The 20,966-nt window shown below is 40.1% G+C and overlaps 1 protein-coding gene across 1 annotated transcript in view; it reads left to right on the top strand.

Annotated features, from left to right (window-relative positions):
• The window catches only part of sdk1a (sidekick cell adhesion molecule 1a), a 744,722-nt gene that overhangs the window by 256,196 nt on the left and 467,560 nt on the right, over positions 1-20,966 (top strand). The window contains exons 3-4 of the mRNA XM_072268711.1: positions 2,347-2,453; positions 14,836-14,983. Of these exons, the coding sequence (XP_072124812.1) occupies positions 2,347-2,453; positions 14,836-14,983 (255 nt within the window). The remainder of the gene's footprint in view (positions 1-2,346; positions 2,454-14,835; positions 14,984-20,966) is intronic.

The following is a 20,966-nucleotide window of genomic DNA, read 5'->3' as shown; positions in this document are numbered from 1 at the left end:
CGAAGAGTGACTTTTAATCCTGCCACTGTGCTGCCATCTGATTTGTACCCATGACTAGCAAGAAATACAACTGCTTGGTAGCTGGGAGTGCTTCTATTAGGGACTAATGGTCAATCCTTTTGTTGCCAGGGATAATATCTATGTTCTTGGCTTCTAATCCACTACACCACTGGAATAATCTACTTCTTTCTAACCTCAACAAGCCTTTTAGCAGTTTAAGTACCACTATCTCAGTATTTGCCTTTGTTCTAATAAAAGAGCTGCCATTTTTCAAGTCTATATGTTTTCCCTTAGGCAGCATCCCTCTGAATTTGTGCCGTGACCATGGTATTTCCTCAATTTCTTTTCCCCCGATGGCATAGATTCCAAAGCTGCATTCAATACTCTTTTGCTCGATCACCAGCATTTTTTTGTTTCAGCCTGTTATATTGAAACATTTTGTGGCCTCTTGAGTCCATATCAGCTATCTGAACATAGACATAGAAAACCTAGAGCACAATACAGGCCCTTCAGCCCTCAAAGTTGTGCTGAATATGTCCCTACCTTAGAAATTAGTAGGCTTACCCATTGCCCTCTATTTTACTAAGCTTCATGTACCTATCTAAAAGTCTCTTAAAAGACCCTATTGTATCCGCCTCCACCACCGTTGCCGGCAGCCCGTTCCACACACTCACCACTCGCTGCGTAAAATACTTACCCCTGACATCTCCTGTGTACCTACTCCCCAGCACCTTAAACCTGTGTCCTCCTGTGGCAGCCATTTCAGTCCTGGGAAAAAGCCTCTGACTATCCACACGATCAATGCCTCTCATCACCTTATACATCTCTATCAGGTCACCTCTCATCCTCCGTTGCTCCAAGGAGAAAAGGCTGAGTTCACTCAATTGTTTTCATAAGGCATGCTCCCCAATCCAGGCAACATACTTGTAAATCTCCTCTACACCCTTTCTATGGCTTCCACATCCTTCCTGTAGTGAGGCGACCGGAACTGAGCACAGTACTCCAAGTGGGTTCGGACCAGGGTCCTATATAGCTGTAACATTACCTCTGGGCTCCTAAATTCAATTCCATGATTAATGAAGGCCAATACAGAGTCAACCTGCGCAGCTGCTTTGAGCGTCCTGTGGACTCGGACCTCAAGATCCCTCTGATCCCCCACACTGCCAAGAGTCTTACCTTTAATACTATATTCTGCCATCATATTTGAAGAGGGCTCCTTCAGGAGCTGCTGAGTTCCTCCAGCATTTTCTGCATGTTGTTTTGAATTTCCAGCATTTGCAGATTTTTTTTTCTGTTTGAAGATCTTGGTTCTTTGTTGACTTGTGTAAATTCTAATAGCTGTTTTAAAAAGGTCTTGAGAAGCAGTGAGCTTATCCCACCTCAGGTTTCATTCAAAGTGAATTTTAAAATGTTTGGAGATGTGCTGACCAACTCACATTTATATCTGATAAAAGGAATCAGTCAACATATTAAAATTCAACTTATGAATCTTACGACTCATCAATGGTCATAAGTTTCCTGCTGTTTTAATAGAACTAAGGCTGTTTGATGTGTAAACAAGGCAGGCTTTTTGAAACAAAGGGTTGAGCCTTGACACTGAAAAAAGCCCTTCAGTCCATTCATCCACCTTACATAATCCCATTTTCCTGTGTTTTTTGCTGCATGTCCATCGTTTCCTTTCCCATCCATGGGCCGGTCTGAATGCTTTTCTCAGCTCGTCTGTCTTACCTCTAAGTCACTTTGCATTAAAGTAAATGCAGTTAAACTTACCAGCCCCCTTATGTTTGACACATCTCTCTAGCTGCTCTACCCACGAGACTTGCTGCTCCATTAATGTCGTATGCTTCCCTCTTCCCCCTCCTGCTACACTGTGCTCTTGGATCCCACATTCCTGCATCACCAGTATAGGCCACTACAAGTCAGTATGGCAAAATGTCTCTGATGGTATTTTGCTACCCTTCCTGTTCAGGTGCAACCTATCCTCCTCGTTTAGAAGAGCCCTTCCGGAAAAGAGATTCCATTTATCCACATATCTGAAGCTCTGTCTACTGTACCAGCTCTTCAACCACTCATGCATTTCTTGTTTCTAAACTGAGTAGCTTGTGGCACAGGAAGTAATTCTTAGATTATTATACTGGAGATCCTGTTTCTTCAGCTTTCTGCCTTTCACAGGACCTCATTTCTCTTTTTACATGTGTAAAGTGACTTTTCCTTGCTAGTTGATAAACTGTATGAGTTATACCTTGATCACTGAAACAGTTGTTGATGGTTGTTTATCATTGATGGCTTTTACTCTCTGCTCAGGTTTATGCTGAACACTAAACTAAACATTCCTTTCTGTCCAAGGTATGTAATCCCATCACTCCAACGATCGGACACTGGGTTTTACCAGTGTGTCGTCCGGAACAGAGGGGGAGCACTTATGCAGAGGAAGACAGAAGTACATGTAGCATGTAAGTGGATGTCACATTTTCATCAATATGCTTTCTCTTCTCTATGTACCCGAAGTCTTTAAAGTTCAAAGTAAATTTATTATCAAAGTGTGTATATGTTGCCATGTGCTACCCTGAGATCAATTTTATTGCATCTATTCACAGTAGATCAATGAAGTACAGTGGAATTAATCAACTAACAAAGACAGAGAAACAACCAATGTGCAAAAGAAGACTAACTGTGTCAATACAAAAATAATATTAATAATAATTGAATAAGTGATACTGAGAACATGAGTTGTCGAGTCCTTGAAAGTGAGTCCATAGGTTGTGGAATCAGTTTAGTGCTGAGGTGACAGATTATCGCCACTAGTTCAGGAGCCTGCTGGTTGAAGGGTAATAGCTGTTACTGAACCTGATGGTGTTTGACTTAAAGCTCCTGTACTTTCCTGATAGCTACAGTGAGAAGAGAACATGGCCTTGGATGGTGGGGTTCCTTGATGATGGATGCTGCTTTCATGTGGCAGCTCTGCTTGTAGACGTGCTCAGTGGTGTGGAGGACTTTTCCTGTGATGGATTGGGCACGTATCCTCCACTTTTTGTCTGCTTGGTTATTGGAGTTTTCATAGCAGACTGTGATGCATTCAGTCAGGATATGCTCCAATGTGCATTTTGACTGGAATTTTATTAGAGTTTTAGATGACTTTTGAGAAAGTAGAGGCACTGCCCTGCCTTGTTTGCACGTGCATGTTGATCCCAGGACAGATCCTCTGAAATGATAACACCAAGCAATTAAAGGTTATTGACCCTCTCCACCTCTGATCCCTTAATGAGTATTGACTTGTAGACCTCCAGTTTCTTCCTCCTGTAATCAATAATCAGTTTTTTGGGTTTTGCTGACATTGAGTGAGAGGTTGTTGTTGTGGCACAATGAGATTTTCAATCTCCCTCCTATATGCAGATTCATCCCCATCTTTAACTTGGCCCACAACAGTGGTGCCGTCAGCAAACGTAAATATATATTTGGAGCTGTACTTAGCCTCACAGTCATAAGTTACAAAGCAAGTGGAGCAGGGGATAAGCTCTTGTCCCCTTGTGGTGCACCTGTGGTGATGGTGATCGTGGAGGAGATGATGTTGCCAGTCTGCAAGTGTGGAAATTGAGGACCCAAGCCTAGGTCTGGGAGCTTATTGAGTAGTTTTGAGGAGAGGATAGATAGGGGATGAGCGATATCATTGAAAAGTACCAATGAATAAACCTATTGATTTAGTAACAATGTGTCACCTAATTCATGACACTGCCAATACAAGTTGATTCATTTGCAGCAGAGCAAATTAAGAAAAGTAAACAAAATACAATGATTTAATTTATAGATTACCAAAGACTGTTCACTGATATATTTTCTGATACCTTACAACTCAATTAATGGAGTGAAGTCTTCAGTAAAAATTGTTATTTTAGTCAAGTTACTTTAGTCAGATTAGTTTGTGCCTCCATTGCCTATAGCAGTTAGTCAGAACATTCAAATAATAGTTTCCCCCTCTTACTTAACCAGTGATTTGTTTTCTTTCTAACGTTACTTGAAAAGTACCCTTGATGGATGTTGGCATGAATGGGATAGAACAACTTCGAATCACGGTCACCAACAATTGAAACTGTTAAAGAGCAGGTGTTTTTTTCTATTTTCTATAATAGCATTTTTTCTGCACTAGGTCAATATTGTATAATAGAAATCACTGACTCTTCAAGGTGTTAAAACTGAAATTATTCGAGCTGCAAACAATTATTATACGAGGTGATGCTTTAAATATGAATAGTGTAAATGTTGATGATTGTATTTTCATGAAAATATCTACCATAATCATATGCACAATTTTACTGTCTTTCTCTTCTTCTAAAGTTTGGACTTAACAGCATGAATTTAATGAGGCATATCATATGTTATTGAACAAAAACAGAACATGCTGGAAGCATTCAGCAGATGAGGCTGCATCAGTCACGAGAGAAAGGGCCCTTCAGCCCTGATGTAGGTTCTTGGCCTGATATGTTGACAGTTCTTTTCCCTCCATGCTGCTGATTTCCTCCGGCAGTTTTGGTTTCACCTTTCAAATCACCCTGCTAATACTGCCTGACCAGCATTTTATGTTTTTGTTTTGGATTTTCAACTTCTGCAGATTTTTCCTTATACCGTATGTGACTGAATCTTTGGCACACTTAACTACTGAAAAAAATACCAGAGTACTCACAGAGAATGTTAACCTTTATGATGAAATGCACTGAACTAACAGAGCTGCCCCAAAGCCTTCTGCTTGTGTGCTCACTCTCTATCTCACTCCCTCTTTCTCTGCTCTCCCTCAGCCCCTGGTTCCTTTCTAAGTCCCAATTTTTGCCTTTCCCTCCCAACTTGAAAGTCCTTCTGACCCCAAAGTCTGATCTCTCTCTGGGTCTCATCATCTGCCTCTCACTCCCTGACCTTGTCCCATAAGTGTTTGATGCTTCATCAGGAAAAGAAGGGACAGGGCCTGTGTTTGCTTTCCCTCCCTATCCCTGCTCTCCTAAAATACACCCAGCCCTACTTGTCTCAGTCTGCTATGCAACCCTTCACCCTCTTCACTTTCACTTATTGTAGACCAAATATCAATCCCAATCATTTCTCCACTCTTCTTTTAGACCAGCTTCTCGATTCATTCCTCTCACCCAGTCTGGAATCTCTGCTGTCATACCGGTGAACTTACATTCTTGATGGTCTTACAACCACAACACAGTTGAACACGATGAACTTTTGCTCTTTTGGAACAGTTGTTTTTGTTTGGCAATATTGGAGTAAACCAGATCAATAACCTTATTTATTTTATTCAGCCACTCCAGTGCTGAGTAGGCCTGTCCAACCCTTTGACCCATGCTGCCCCGACAACCCTACAATCCCAATTAACCCTAACCCAATCACAGGACAATTTGCAATGACCAATTAACCTACCCAGTATGTCTTTGGAGTGTGGGAAGAACTTGGAGCACCTGAGGAATACCCACGCATTCTACAGGGAGGACGTACAAACACTCCTTCCAGAATGGTGCCAGGATTACACTCCAAGCTCTGGAATGCACTGAGCTGTAATAGCGTTGCGCTAAGCACTGTGTTACAATGGCGGCCACATTTGTGGATGACACCAAGTTTGAGAGTGTAGTGGATAGTGAGGAAGGCTTATCAAATCATGCAGCAGAGTCTGGCCAGCTGGAAAAGTGGAATTAAAAATGGCAGATGGAATTTAATGTAGGCAAATGTAAGGTGTTGCCCTTTGGGAGGGCAAACCAGTACAGCACTCACACAGTCAGCAGTATGGCATTGAGGGGTCTGGTAGAATAGAGGGATCAGGGAATACTGAACCATAATTCCTTGAAAGCGGCGTCACAGGTAAACAGAGTTGTTAAAGAAGGCTTTTGGTACATTAGCCATCACGAAGGTGGTGGTATAGAAGGTTATTGTAGGTTACAAGGGGACATTGATGGGATCCAGAAGTGGTGGATGGTTTTTAATCCAGAAAAGTGTGATGTGATACACTTTGGAAAGCCAAACCTGATGGCAGAGTGCAACACTAATAACAGGATTGTTAGTAGTGGATGGAACAGAGGGACCTTTGGGTCAATGTCCACAGATCCCTCAAAGTTGCCATGCAGGTGAAATCGGCTGGTTAAGAAGGTGTGTGGTGTGTTGCCTTTCATTTGTCGGGGGATTGAGTTCACGAGCCCGAGGTAATGTTGCAGCTCGACGTAACTCTGGTTAGACCACACTTGGAGTTTTGCGTTCAGTTCTAGTCGCCTCATTATTGGAAGGATCTACAAGTTTTAGAGATGGTGCAAAGGAGATTTACCAGGATGATGCCTTGATTGAAGAGCATGTCTTATGAGGATAGGTTGAGTGTACTAAGGTTTTTCCCTTTGCGGAGAAGAAGGACAAATGGTGACTCGATAGAGGTATACAAGATGGTGAAAGGCAGATATAGAGTGGACAGCCAGAGACTTTCCCAGGGCAGAGATGACTAATATGAGGAGGGCATTATTTTAAGATGGTTAGAGGGAAGTATAGGGGCATGACGGGTAGTTTTCTTTACACAGTGAGTGGTGAGTGGGTGGAACGCTCTGCCCAGGTGGTGATTGGAGATAGATACATAAGGGACGTGTAAGAGACTCATAGATTGGCACATGGATGAAAGAAAAGTGGACGACTGTGTTGAGGGGGAAGGGTTAGATTGATCTTTGAGTGGGTTAAAAGATCAGCATCACCTTGTGGGCAGAAGGGCCTGTATTGATCTATGTTCTATGCATGTCCTCTTTACTAAGCAAAAATAGATATATCAGAATTCTCTCTTTCGTGTACTTTTGCCTAACAAATTGGATTGCACTCTGCTAAGTCCATTTTTGCATGTTTCCCAACCTAACATTTCTGCGGAAAGATTAAATAACTCTTTATCACTATTCATTACATTTCATTTCTGAAGAAGATATGAGTCCATTTAATTCAAGGTGTGATATAAATTAAACTATACAGACAACTCTTTCTCTTTGAATTATTTTCTCTGTATTTTCACATTCCAGGAAGCTTGTGGAAAATATTTCACTTCACTGCTCTTCTAGTTTTGGAGAATATGACTCACCCCTATTGCCTTTCACTTTTTCATCCTGTTGATGATGTGGTTGTTATTGATCACACAACTGACTGTTTCCTGGACGTGCACTATTCCATTCTGTATTCAGCAGATGAAATGGAAGGGTTGCAGTAAAAAAACTTTTCCTGTGATGTTTTGCCTTGCCAGAAGGTATTGATGATGTAGATTTGGTGTAGAGTGAAATGATTGCATCGTTATGTAGCTTCATTTATTGGGTTTACACAAGCTTCTTAATTCCTATTTAGACTGTTTTAATTGGACCCTTTTGGAGATAGTTCTGGTGATTTAGCTGATTATGTTGGAGTTTCTGACCTCAGCCTGCCTCCAGACTGTCAGCTTTTCATCATACAGCTTGCTGTACCGTGTTATGGGATGTGAATTGACCCAGATCATTACAGATATGTGAGGCAGTTTGGAACACTGACCTATGATCGGTTTACAACCATGAACTATTGAGGTGAAATCCAATTGTTTTTTTTTCCAGTTTCCACTCAATATTATTTCATTCTAAAACAGTGAAAACCACTCTAACTAAGTTGCTGTCTGTTCTATCCAGTAATGTACTTCATTGCTTTTGTGCATTGAACTGTTAAGGCTTGTCTTTTTTCTTGCTTTGCAAGTCAGACTTGTAGGCTACTAATTTATCTTGTTAACTGATCTGATTCCTTTAAGTTAATTTCAAGTGTGAGAAATTGCTTGTTTACTTACAGCCATAGCATACTTAAGTTAGATGATCAATTCTAGTTACAGAAAGAAAGCAGTGTTGGCCTGGTTATTTCCTAATGAACCTGGTTACTATTGAATGCTAGCTTCTAATTTCTTCTGCTGTGGTCTTTACTAAGAACATAATCCATCTACAGTATATAATGTTCTCATTTTCATTGGTTTGCCATAGCTGTATTCTGTATTTAGAAAATCATCTTTATTATAACTTATTCTATAAATAATCACATTGTGGAAAAAATAAAGTATTTTTCAAACCTCAGATGGCATTTTGAATAATAGCAAACTTAATCCATTGTGTTGAAATTGTGCCATAATATATATTATAATTTGTTGTTGCTTGGCCACTAATTCTGAAAAGTTTTGATGGGTAATTAATGGAAAATGCTAAGCATAGCATCAATATATCATAATTCATGGTACACTATCATGCAGAAATAGATTGGTCTTGTGAATTATCAGTGCAGAGTTGACTGATCTCTGAGTATAGAAATGCAATTGATCTGTGTTAAAGAGGAATTACCAAATCAACTGTTACTCTGGTTCAGAAAGCATAAACCGACAGATGCTGTGATTCTGAAATAAAATAATAAAATGCTGGAAGTATTCAGCAATTCAGGCAGTCCATGCAAAAATGTTTGTGATGGTGTCTTTTAATCAGAATCAAGAACGTTTGGAAAATTAGACCTTTTGGTTCGTTAGCAACGTGGAAGAATGGACAGGATAAAGGGAATTTCTGTCAAAAGGTAGAGGCCAAGAAGAAATAGTTGACAGCTACTGGTGTTGTCTGAAAGTGGGTAGTGAACTGTTAATGACAGCTATTCTGTATGAAGGAAAGATTGGGATTTCTCCACTCTTTCTGCTTCTCAACAACTTGTACATGCCTGTTTCCTACACATTTCGACTCCTGATAAAAGGTTATCAGCCAAAAATAGTTAACTCTTTTTCTCTGTGCTCGGATGCCGAACGTTTCCAGATCTTTGCCATTTTCTGATGACTATGGTCTCCTGCTGGAAAGCAGACCATGTGGACATCTCTTAAGAATAGGCTAAACAAACCTGAGTGCAATGTTCAGAGAAATGTGTGTATACAAAACTGTGCACAAAGAATGTGCATCAAAGGCAGGCTCTACGATCATCATCATCATAGTCTGTCACACCAGACAGCCAGCCACTCTAGTGTTGCTTGGTTGATGTTGAGCAGAGGCACTAGGATGAATGATGAGGAATACATAACAAAGGCAAAATTGATGTCTTTAAAGTGGCTGAACATTGGAAAGGGGAAATGAAAGTGTTCTTTCAGAGATACAAAACCATTGAACAAAAGAATAAAAATATAAACACCAACTCTGAGAATAGATAGCGAAAATTGAAAGTACTGTGAAAGAGGATTTTGCTATTGACAATAGGAATGAAATAAAGCAACATGTGTGTGAGGAGAGGATTTGTGCAATTGGTTCAGTTAACTAAAATTTAACTTTTAAACTAGGTAACAGTGCATTAAACAAATCAGGGGAGAAAACACACTTTTGTCTAATGCCTCTCTTGATTTTCATGAACTAACTCACTTTTCCAGCTATTCTTACAACGGTAGTTTGTTCCCAGTACAGATTTCTGATTAGGCGGAGGCCTTTCGAATCTAGATCTAGAGTTTCCTGCAATATTTCGAATAACTTATTGTGCTTCACTTTATCAAATGCTTTTGTGTAGTCGATAAAACAAACAAATCAATAATTTCAGATATGTGATTGACACTGTATTAATTGCAAGTACAGAGGAAGAACTACAAAACTTAATAGATATAGTTGTTGAAGAAAGTGCAAAAATGGGTCTATCTATTAATTGCAAAAAGACAGAATGTATGGTGTTATTCAAACAGAAGGAGAATCCTATCTGCAGGCTGAGAATAAACGGGGAAGGCATAAAACAAGTACAGAATTTTTTGCTACTTAGGAAGCTGGGTGACATCAGGTGGCAGGTGCGACTTGGACATTAAAAGAAGAATAGGGATGGCAAAAGACACCTTTACGAGAATGAAAGGTATACTGACCAACACTAAATTAGGCATGACAACTCGCCTCAGAGTAATGAAAGGTTAACGTTTATCCAATTATGTTATATGGATCAGAATGTTGGACAATATCTAGCAACATGAGGAAACAAATTGAAGCAGCAGAGATGTGGTTTTTGAGGAGGATGCAAAGAATATTATGGATGAAACGAATATCTAACGAGGATGTCATGAACAGAGTAAGCACAAAAAGAGAAATAATGTATGAGATCATGAAAAGACAATGTAACTTCATTGGACATGTGATTAGGAAAGAGGAGTTAGAATGCACAGTAATTATGGGAAAGAAGGGAAGAAAACAAGAGGAAGGCAAAGACAAATGATGATGAAGACAGCAGCCAGAGAACTGGAAATGAATACCAATGAATTGATCCACTTGACCTGAAACAGGAGTGTGTGGGCCATGGCAGTCAAAGCTCAATCTGGGCATGGCACCTGATGATGATGATGATTAATGCATTGTTATAGTGCTCTGAGATAAGTAGAGTAGTTTAACAAATGAAAATCTAGTTTGTGATGAAATGATGATTCCAGATTAAACATTTCAGCTACCATTTGCAACAATCAAATGCTAAAAATTAACATTAATTGGTAAGAAAAGGCAATAGAAGAACTCTTGAAAGATTGTTAAATGCATAATCTTACTCCCTTTGGCAGTATTTCTTACTTTTCTTAACATACTCAGGGAATTAACATGTTTTAGACTTTAAAGTTTTAGGGTATTGACAATATTGTCCAAAACACTCTTGCGAATAGAATGGACCAAACACTTGACAATTGGAGAGGAAAAAAGAACAGACCTGAGCTCTCAGTCTACCCCTCAGATTAGAGTCATAGATCAGTACAGTCAGATACAGGCCCTTCGGCCAAACAAGTCCATAGCGATCACTGTTCTCGCCTACCTTGATCCACTTTGCTGCATTCAGCCCACATCTCTCTAATCCCTGGCTCTCCACGCACCTATTTTGAATGATGCTGCTGTATCTGCCTCAGTCACTTCTTCTGCAGCTCATTCCACATACTCACCAAGCTCTGAAAGAAAAAAGTTTCCTGTCGGGTGCCTTTTAAATCTTATTCCTCTTTCCCTAGATCTGTGCTACCTGGATTTGGGTTTCCCACCCTGAGGAGAAAAGGCCATTACCATTCAGCTTATCTATGCCCCTTATAATCTTAAACATTTCTATAAGACAGTCCCTCATTCACCTATGTTCAAGAAATAAAGACCTAGTCTGGCCAACCATTCCATAACTATGGCTCTCTAGTCTTTACTTTCTTGTAAATCTTTTCTGCGCTCTTTTTATTGAATCACATCTTTCCTAGTGACCTAAGCTCAACATAATACTCCAAATGTGGCCTCATCAGCATTACACAACTACAACATAATGTTCCAACTCCTATACTGAATGCCCTAACTGATGAAGGCCAGCATGCTACGTGTCTTTTACACCACCCTGTCTAACCAAATAGTTGTTGACATTTTTGTTCTAATGAATTTGTTGGAATCTTACTGATGTTTATGATGAAAAAGGATCTAATTCTTTCCCTGCGTATGTAACGCCAGCCGTGTTGAGCCCCAGGTCATCCTTGACCCGTGCAACCTGTGATTTGAGCTTCTTTATGGATGGCTGGCATTTACAGGATTCCCTGTGAATGCAGAGCAGCGTATATTGGTCAGGTGGAATGCATGGTGGAAACCCTCATCAAGGAGCACCTGAGGTGTGTCTGTTTGGGATATCTGGAGAAATCGGCGGTAACAGAATATTGCATTCACAATGGCCATAGGATTGATTTCAACAGCACAAAACTATAGTGCCGTGCCAGTGGATTTTGGGACCACCTGGTGAAGGAAGCCATTGAAATAAAACTAATTTTTTATTTTAACAAAAAACAAAGTCTTGCTCTAAGAACTTATTCTTTATTCTTAGAATATCTAAGAACTGGAATTCAATCGTATAACAAGGTGGGAGAGCAGAAACCTGATTGGATGAGGACGAACAAATCAGGAGGGATGGACCACCGGATTGACATGCCCAGGCATCATCCTCGATGAAGATGGCAGAGTTTGTCATAGAAACATCAGTTAAAATCAATACCTGTACTTAGCTGGAAGCCCAAGAAGAGTTTATTCGTGATGTTTAAATGGCTCTTATCTCATAAGTTCTTATGGGGTATGCCAGGGTAATGCTTTCCTTGGCTTGTGTATGTGGAATCAGAAGGTTTTCAAATAAGGGCTCCGCCATTTGGGGCTGATATGAAAAAAAATGCGTTCACTCGGTAGGTGTGAATCTTTAACACCAAGGGGGCTTTGGAGGCTCAGTTGTAGAATATTTTCAAGACACCAATTGCTTGATATTAAGGAAATCCAAGGGTATACAGGTTTCCCCCGCCATCCGAAGGTAGAGCATTCCTATGAAACGGTTCATAAGCCGGAATGTCATAAAGTGAAGAAGCAATTACCATTTACCTATATGGAAAAAATTTGTGAGCGTTCGCAGACCCAAAAAATAACCTACCACATCATGCCAAATAACGCATTAAACCTGAAATAACAGTAACATATAGTAAAAGTAGGAATGATATGATAAATACACAGCCTGTATAAAGTAGAAATACTTTTCTACAGTCATTGCCGCACTGTTCTCCGTAGCGAAAATCTCACGCAAGTGCTCTCGGCAGAAACACTCTCTTCAGTAACCCTTAAGCTATGAAGCTGCCAAATCAGACCAAATAACGCATAAAAATACACAGCCTATATAAAGTGAAAATAATGTATGTACAGTGTAGTATTACTTACCGGAGTTGGGAAGACAGCGCCGAGCACACTGATGATGGTGTGTTAGGCTGAATCGTCGGAGTTTGGGGTGGTGCAGTGGCCCCTAACCTCCAGGCAACGAACCGATATTGATCCGCGGAGAATGCAGCGGTAGCTGGGACGCACCCAGCCCAATCTTTAAAGAAAAAACCCAAAATAAACAAGCTAATTAATTAGGTGCCACCAGACACGTAAATGTCGGCCCAGATCAGAGGTGACGCAATTGGCAATTGCCTCCGATCTGGGCCGACACTCATGTGCCAGGCGGCACCTAATTAATTAGCTTGTTTATTTTGGCTTTTTTCTTAAAGATGTGCTGGGTGCGTCCCGGTTACTGCTGCATTCTCGGCAGCAATGTATCGGTCCATGGCCCAGGGGTTGGGGTGGTGGGACGCTGGGGTGTCATCTCATCGTTGTCCTGTTTCCATCAGAGCAGGCAGGTCATCTTCTCTATGTCTGCCTGCCTCGATATCGAAGATCGAGGTTCATCGTCTGCTGTGGCTGGTGTGGAATGTTTGAAAAATGACAGTGTGCTTGACTGCTTAGCCTCGCACATTTTTCTATCATACAGTTCTTTGTAAACACTCAAACCATCTTGCAAATATGCCCTAAACCAACGTCCCCTTTCAAAATTAAAGTCGTACTTTTCTGCAGTTATTGCAGCGAAAATCTCATGCAGTTGCTTCATGTTCAGTTCTGGACGACTTCATTTTCGGTCCGTTCACTACTGCATTCGACTTTGATTGTTATCCTTTCCTCTTCCAATTGCATCAGCTCTTCATCTATCAGTTCTTGGTCATGGGATGCCAAAACCTCTTCAACATCATCTTCGTCATCTTCCACAAGCCAAACTCTCTTTGTCCTTACTTCATTCACCACGATCGAAACGCTTAATTATGTCTAGTTTTACGCTAAGTGTAACACCCTTATGAGCTCTTTTAGGCTTTTCCGATACCTTAGAACTCATCTTGCTAACGGCTGCTCACAGGCACGTGTTTAAGCAATGCCGGCTAGAATGCAGTTCCGGGGGAGGAGCTTGGCTGCTCGGGGCGCGCGTTGCTTTTTTCACACGCTGTCTGTTATTGCGCACTGCTTTTTTCATGTGCTGCCTTTTTTCGTAACAGTGAAAACACTTTCTGTTAGGGAAAACTGGTAACTAATGTAGGTCTTTCGTAATAGCGATGTTCCGTAAAGCGAACGTTCAAAAAGCAGGGGACACCTGTATAGGAAAATGGCACTGAGGTAATAGATCTTGTGAGCTTAAATAAATACTTCATTCTGCTTTAAAAACTGTGTCTAAATTCTATACAAATTTTGAGCTGAGAATTCATTAAAGCTAACCCATATTTTATTCACTGCAAATCCTAGAAGTCATGTCTTGATTTTGAGTCTGTTTTCATATTTCAGATAGTAGGAATGATATGAGTTTGACAGTTTTGCTGCTGAAATGTTTTTACCCCCCAGAGGATTGCTTAATTTTCTCGAACTTCCAGTCCAAATATTAGCTGCAATAATTCTTTTGCCTCCCGACTCTCAATGTGACTGTTGTGCACTTCTTTGATCTTTCCCTCTGTGGAATCTTTTCATTGCAAGTTTAAATAAAGCAAATTCACACTTTTTGGAACAGAAGACTGATGTGTGAAAGACACAATGCAGAAATAAAAATAATTTTTTTCACATTTGTGCTTACTCAGCGATTACTGAAATAAGTTTTCTTTTATCTGCAGTCAGCTTCTCTGCATGTATCTTGTAAGATGTGTAATGGTACTGCAGTAGGTAGATGTTTCACTGTATAGTTCCAAAAGATAGAATGTGAAATACTGTACATATGCATCTCTTTCCTGCATTTGTTTCCTCGTATGGAAGTGGTTGCTTCAGATACCTTTATTTGGTGTCCTCCTTGACCTGAGAATCAAAGGAGAGAAAATGAAGTAAAACATTCAACTATAATTGGATGGTGTTTGTCCAGATTGACTCTTGAAATGCTATTTATTATTAATATGAAGTTTATTATAGAAGTTCCAGTTGATCAGTTTATCTATTTTTTCACAGTAAATGAAGGATGCATAAATATTTTCATGTTTGATTGTTTTTCACATTTAATCAATAGAAATTTCTAATTTTATATCTACAGACATGGGGAACTTTGAAGGAGCGGATCAACATATTGCAATAACACAAGGCCAGGCAGCAGTGCTAAAGCCTCCGAATCTCAGCAGTTACCCACAGCCGCAAGTGACATGGTTTCAAGATGGCCAAAAGATTATCCCTAGCAAGAGAATGTAAGTGAACCTCTTCATGGTCAATAGTGGGGAATAATTTTAAAGTGGAATTAGGAATGAAGTTATAGATTTTCTTAATGCTGATGTAATATCGCAGGATTTAGTACAGTGTTTCACTCAGAACCAAGCGTTGTATGTGAGGATATGTTTTTAAATGCTGAGATCAACATTGTTTAGAATCATCTATCCGTAATCCCCTATAAATGCACTGCTGTAAGGAAATAATACTGATAGAAATAACTACAAGATCTGTCAATGTTATATTGATACAATGCAATTGTTTGTGGTTGGGGAAAATAAAGAACGATATTTTGTTGTTAAATACTCATATTTGCCTTGATTCAATAGAATGGAACAATATCTTGTACTTGTCTGTTGCTTGTGTGTATGGCTAAACTTCAAATGTGGTATCAGTAACTTGGGTTTAAAACAAATTGAGTGCGTATTGAGAAAACGACAAGTAGAAGTTAATTAATGCTGAGAGTGGGGGAGGGAGAGACTGAGGAAGAAGGGGAGAGAGAGAATGATAATTTAGCACTTGGGGTGAAGGCATGGTCACCAATGGTAAAGTAATTCAATCAAAAATCAAGTTTTGGATATGTGCAGGAAATATCTTGGAAAGATCAAGCAGAATGAGACCAAGGAGGAGATTGAAAACAAGGGTGAAAATGTCCAAACTCAGGCACTGCTTCATTGCCAGGTATTGTGAATAAGCCAATTTAGGCTGATAATGAAAAGGACCTGATACAGGTAGGCCTTGAGCAACGGAGTTCTGAATGAAGTCAGGAATTCATTGGCATGCTCAGCATAGAAATAACAAATAGCAGAATCAGGATATAATTTGCAATGAACTGAGAAAGGATGAACCTGGACAGGTGACAGATTTCTTGGTGGGTGAGTATTTCGAAGATGGTGACCACAACTCCCTGACCTTTACCAAACCCTTGGACAGGGGCATTAGCAGATGTTATGGTGAAGTGGGGGGGGGGGGGGTGGAGAGAATTATAATACTATTAGGCAGGAATTTGGGAGTGTAAATTAGGAACAGATGTACTCAGGGAAGTGTACAATGAAAATGTGGAAGTTGTTTAAGGAGCACTTGCATGTGAATTTGGATATGTTTATCCCATTGGGGGGGAAGGGTGGTAGGGTGAAGGAACCAGGTTGAGAAGAAATGTGAAGCATCTTGTCAGGAGGAAGAAGGAAGCATTCTTAATGCTGCCTTCGTTAGAGAACATGTCACATGTGGAGCGATTGTGGTTTTTCTCTTTGAAATGAAGCAAGATGAGAGGTGACTTGCTAGAGGTGTATAAGACGATAAGAGGCCTAGGTAGGGTGGACAGTCAGTGCCTTCTTCCCAGGGTGAAAGTGGCTAATACCAGGGGACATAATTTTAATTATAATTAGAGGATTTCAAAGGTAGGTTTTTTACACAGAGAGTGATAAGTGTGTGGAACAAGCTGCCAGGGGCGGTGGTAGAGGCAGATACATTAGGGACATTTACAAGACTCTTAGATAGGCACATGGATGAAAGATGAATGTAGGGCTCTATGGGAGGGAACTGTTAGAATGATCTTAGAGTCGATTAAAGGGTCGGCACAACATTGTGAGCCGAAAGGCCTATACTGTGCTGCTGTACCATTCTATATTCTGTAGTTGACAAAAAAAGGTGGAACATTTAGTCAGGAGGAAGAAGGAATCATATTTAAGGTTAAGGAAGCAAAACTGAAAACAAGTAATCTTGAAAGTTATAAGATAGCCAGGAAGGAGCTTAAAAGGTACTTGGGAGAGCTAGAAGTGATCATAAGAAGTCCTTCGTGAGTAGGATAAAGAAAAACCCCAAGGCATTCGACATGTTTGTGAAGACTAGGAGAATGAGTAGAGTGAAGGTAAGACTGCCCAGGGATAGAGGGGGGAAATGTGCCTGGAGTTGGAGGGGCAAAGGGAAGTCCTTAATGAATGCTTTGCTTTAGTGTTCACCATTGAGGGGGCCTGGATTAAAGTGATGCCAGCAAGAAGAAGCTAATTTGCAGAAGCATGTCCAGGCCGAGTAAGAGGCTGTGTTAGATCTTTTGAAAAGCATTAAGATAGCAGACATCCCACCTCTCCCGGAAATTCCGGGAGTCTCCCACATATTGATGGTGCTACCTCCCTGAAATGGGTTTTTGCAGAGTGGGATGTCTGGGATAGAGAAGTCTCCAGGGCCAGATGGAATATACCCCAGGTTACTTTAGGAAGTGAGAGAAGAGATTGAAGATGATCTTTGCATTCTCACTGGCTTTAGGAGTGGTACCAGAGGACTGGAGGATGGCAAATGTCGCTCCTTTGTTCAAGAAGGATAATGGGGATAATCTTGGGGTTTACAGACCAGTAAGTCAGAGAAAATTTGTATGTTAGTGGTGGGAAAACTAATGGAGAGGGTTCCTTGGGACTAGATTTAAAAGCACTTGAAGAAGTATAATATTATTAGGGATAGTCAGCATGGATATGTGAGGGACAGGTTGTGCCTCATGAACCTGATAAGCTTTTTTGAGGAAGTGACAAAAAAAATGTGTGCATGGTGTATGTGGTATATAGTAAGTGTTTGACAAGGTGTCCCATGGAAGGCACATTCAGAAAGTCGTGGCATGGGGTCCATGGAAAGTTGACTGCATGGATTTGGAATACGTTTGCCCACAAAAGGAAGAGGATGGTAATAGGTAGAGCGTATTATGTCTGGAGCTTGATAACTAGTGGTGTTCAGCCGGGATCTATCCTAGGACCACTGCTCTTTGTGATTTTTCTAAATGACTTGGGTGAGGAAGTGGAAGAGAGGATTTAGTAAGTTTGCAGATGACATGAAAGTTGCTGGAGTTGTGGATAATGTAGAAGGCTGTCACTGGTTACAGCAGGAAATTGGTAGGACGCAGCTGGGCTGAGAAGTGGCAGATGAAGTTCAATCAAGAAAAGTAACAAGTTACATTTTGGAAGGTGGAATTTGAAAGCAGTGTACAAGGTTAATGACAGGATTCTTAGCGGGGTGGAAGAATAGAGGGATTTTACAGTCGAAGACCATCGACCCCTTAAAGTGCCACACAAGTTGAGAGAGTTTTTAAGAAGGCATGTGACGTGTTGGCCATCATTAGTTGGGGAATGAATTTACAAGTTGTGAGGTAATATTGCGGCTCTACAAAACAATGGACAGACTACACTTGGAACATTGTGTTCCTTTCTGTTCACCTCATTTTTGGAAGGAATTGGAAGCTGGCTGCAGAGGAGATTTATAAGGATGCCTGAATTAGAGAACAAGTCTTATGAGGAAAGGTTGAACAAGCTAGGGCTTTTGTTTTTGGAGTATAGAAGGATGAAAAATGACTTAATAGAGGTGTATAGGATGATAAGAGGCATAGATAGAGTGGACAGTCAGTGCCCTTTTCCCGGGGCGGCAGTAGCTAATACCAGAGGACATTCTTTTAAGATGATTGGAGAAAAATTGGGATGTTAGCGGTATACACAGAAAGTAGTGAGTGCCTTGGATGCACTGACAGGGTGGTATGGAGGCTGATATATTTAAGAAACTCTTTGGCACATAGATGAAAGGAAAATGGAGGGATACGAGCTAGATATGAGGGAAGGATCTGATTGTTTGTGTAGATTAAAAGGTTGGCACAACAATGTGAGTCAAAGGGCCTGTTCTGTGCTGGACTGGTATATGGTCTATACAGTAAAGGGGCAGGATATATTCCAAATATGGCCTGGACGATGTTGACAAATAATTTTATGCACCACTTGCAAATGCCAAATACTTGGAGAGCAACAGACAGTAGAAATCATTCAGCAACAATCTTACTGGTAGTAAATGCTACCTTCCAACAGAAGTGGAAAGATTAAACGTAGGAAGGATATTACCAATGACTGAGGAGATGAGGACCGAGGTTCACTGTCTGAGGATAAGGGGAGGCCAGTTAACACTGAGTTGAGGAGGGATTTTTTCTTCCAGAGAGTGGCAAAATTATACAGCTCTCTACTACAGAAAGAAGTTGAAGCTAAATCTTTAAACATATTCAACAAGGAGATGGATATTCTTAAACCAACTATGTTGCATTTGGGTGATCAGCGCTAATCACACTGAATGACAAAAGAGTCATGAAAGAGAGAATGGTCTACCCTTCTTGCTCCTTCTTTTAAAAAATGCTTTTATGTAGCAGAGTTGACAGGATTCCTTCCTGATGTTGAATATGTGACATTAAGAGCTTGAGTTTGTTTTACTAGTCCACAATTACAAGACATTTAAGCCAGATCTTTGTTTCCTGCGTCAAATATCAACAATTAGATTTTAATTGATATTCCTGCAAATGCAATGGTTTCAGGTAAGAATTCGTGGACTTCAGTTCTGATTGTTATTTGCTTGCTTTTATCGCTTGCATGATCTGTGTTTCATTTTCTCTCTACACATTGAGTGTTTGACGGCAGTCTTTTTTAAGGGTTCTTTTGGGTTTCTTTGCTTTGTGGCTACCTGTAGGAAGACAAATCTCAAAGTAACCATACTTTGATAATAAATGTACCTTGAAATTTGAATTCATCAGCCTTAATCATTGTTGAGGGAAATATTAAACTCTGACTGAATTGGATTTGCCATTAACACCTTTGTTCATTTTCTTCATCATCTCTTCTGAATGATTGAGTTTGCCAAGTAATTGTCAAGTTACAATTATCAGGTGAGTTTACCATGTCCCGTGTTGTTCATCATTTGCGATTATTGGACAGAATAATGGATGGGTTCAGGCTTGATTATTGAAATTTCATGTGTAATCTCTTGTCTTTTCATAGAGACTTGTTTATGCCCAAAATTGTAATGTTCATTTGCAAGTACATTGTTGTGACACTTGAAAATTAAAAGTTGCTGATTTTACTAGTTGTTTGTACATTTATCTGAAACAAATGAGGTGAGTCTCAGCTGTTTATAAAGGAGGAAAGATTTTGTTTTGCCTTTACTAACCATCAGTTATTTGTAGGCTAATTAGATTATTTCAATGCATACTTCTGCAAATAGAAACCAGTGCTGCTTGGAAAAAAGAAATCACTAGCCTGTGACCATATACGTCAAATGAGAGTCACCAAGAAAATAAATGAGATTGGTATTCTGGAAAATCTTTTCCTGACAAGTAAAAACAAGTTCAATTCTTGACTTCTAATGATAAAGATCAGTTCTTTTGATTTTGTTGTTTTTCACAATATTTACGGTAGCAATTTTTGGCCTGGTTTGTGGCCATTGCCTACATTTCAGCATTTCACTATTTTTACGTGTTCCTCTGTATTCTGCCTGTCTCTGCTCATTAACCTGTCAAGCAGATGGTCTTGTCAACTGCTCATCACCATGGCAGTCCTGGCCTCGCCTTATCAGAGAGATCGTTGTCTACTCTACCCACTCCTTCTCCAACTTGAAGCTAACTTATTTTCTTGGTTTTTCAATTCTGAAGACAAGTCTCCAATTTGAACTACTAGCTCTGTTTCTTTTCCAGAAATGCTACCTTGGCAACATTTTCTGTCTTTAATCCCAGTGTTGATACAGAAAGTAATCTTTATTTATACATTATCTACACACTGTGCTGTAGTTTGGGAGGAGTGCAGTGAAAGGCCAAAATTTATTGACATTCCTACTCAGTTTCTTTGCCCGTTTTGGAATGTTACCATCATATGCATCAAAAAGATTAAAGGAAATCATTGTCACTGATTCAGATTCCAGCTTAGCGTCAAAATGTCTTGTGATGATGGGTGTCAATGTGTTTTCTGCCTGAACTGAAGGCCTTGTGCAAAACAGAAAGAGGGCTGTTTTGGATAGATCCCTGGAAATTTAATATGTCTAGACCAATTGTAGTGATACTTTTGGGTTTGGTTTGCTTTTGATGTGAGTTAGAAGTCTAAGCAGGCTCCTGTTTCTCCAAATGTTCTCCTCCTTTGATGGAAGCATCACTAGTGGGACAAACATATCCCACTGATTTTA

The sequence above is a fragment of the Mobula birostris genome, chromosome 9 (assembly GCF_030028105.1).
Source record: "Mobula birostris isolate sMobBir1 chromosome 9, sMobBir1.hap1, whole genome shotgun sequence".
NCBI classification, from domain to species: domain Eukaryota; kingdom Metazoa; phylum Chordata; class Chondrichthyes; order Myliobatiformes; family Myliobatidae; genus Mobula; species Mobula birostris.
This window is presented reverse-complemented; position numbering and strand designations above follow the sequence as displayed.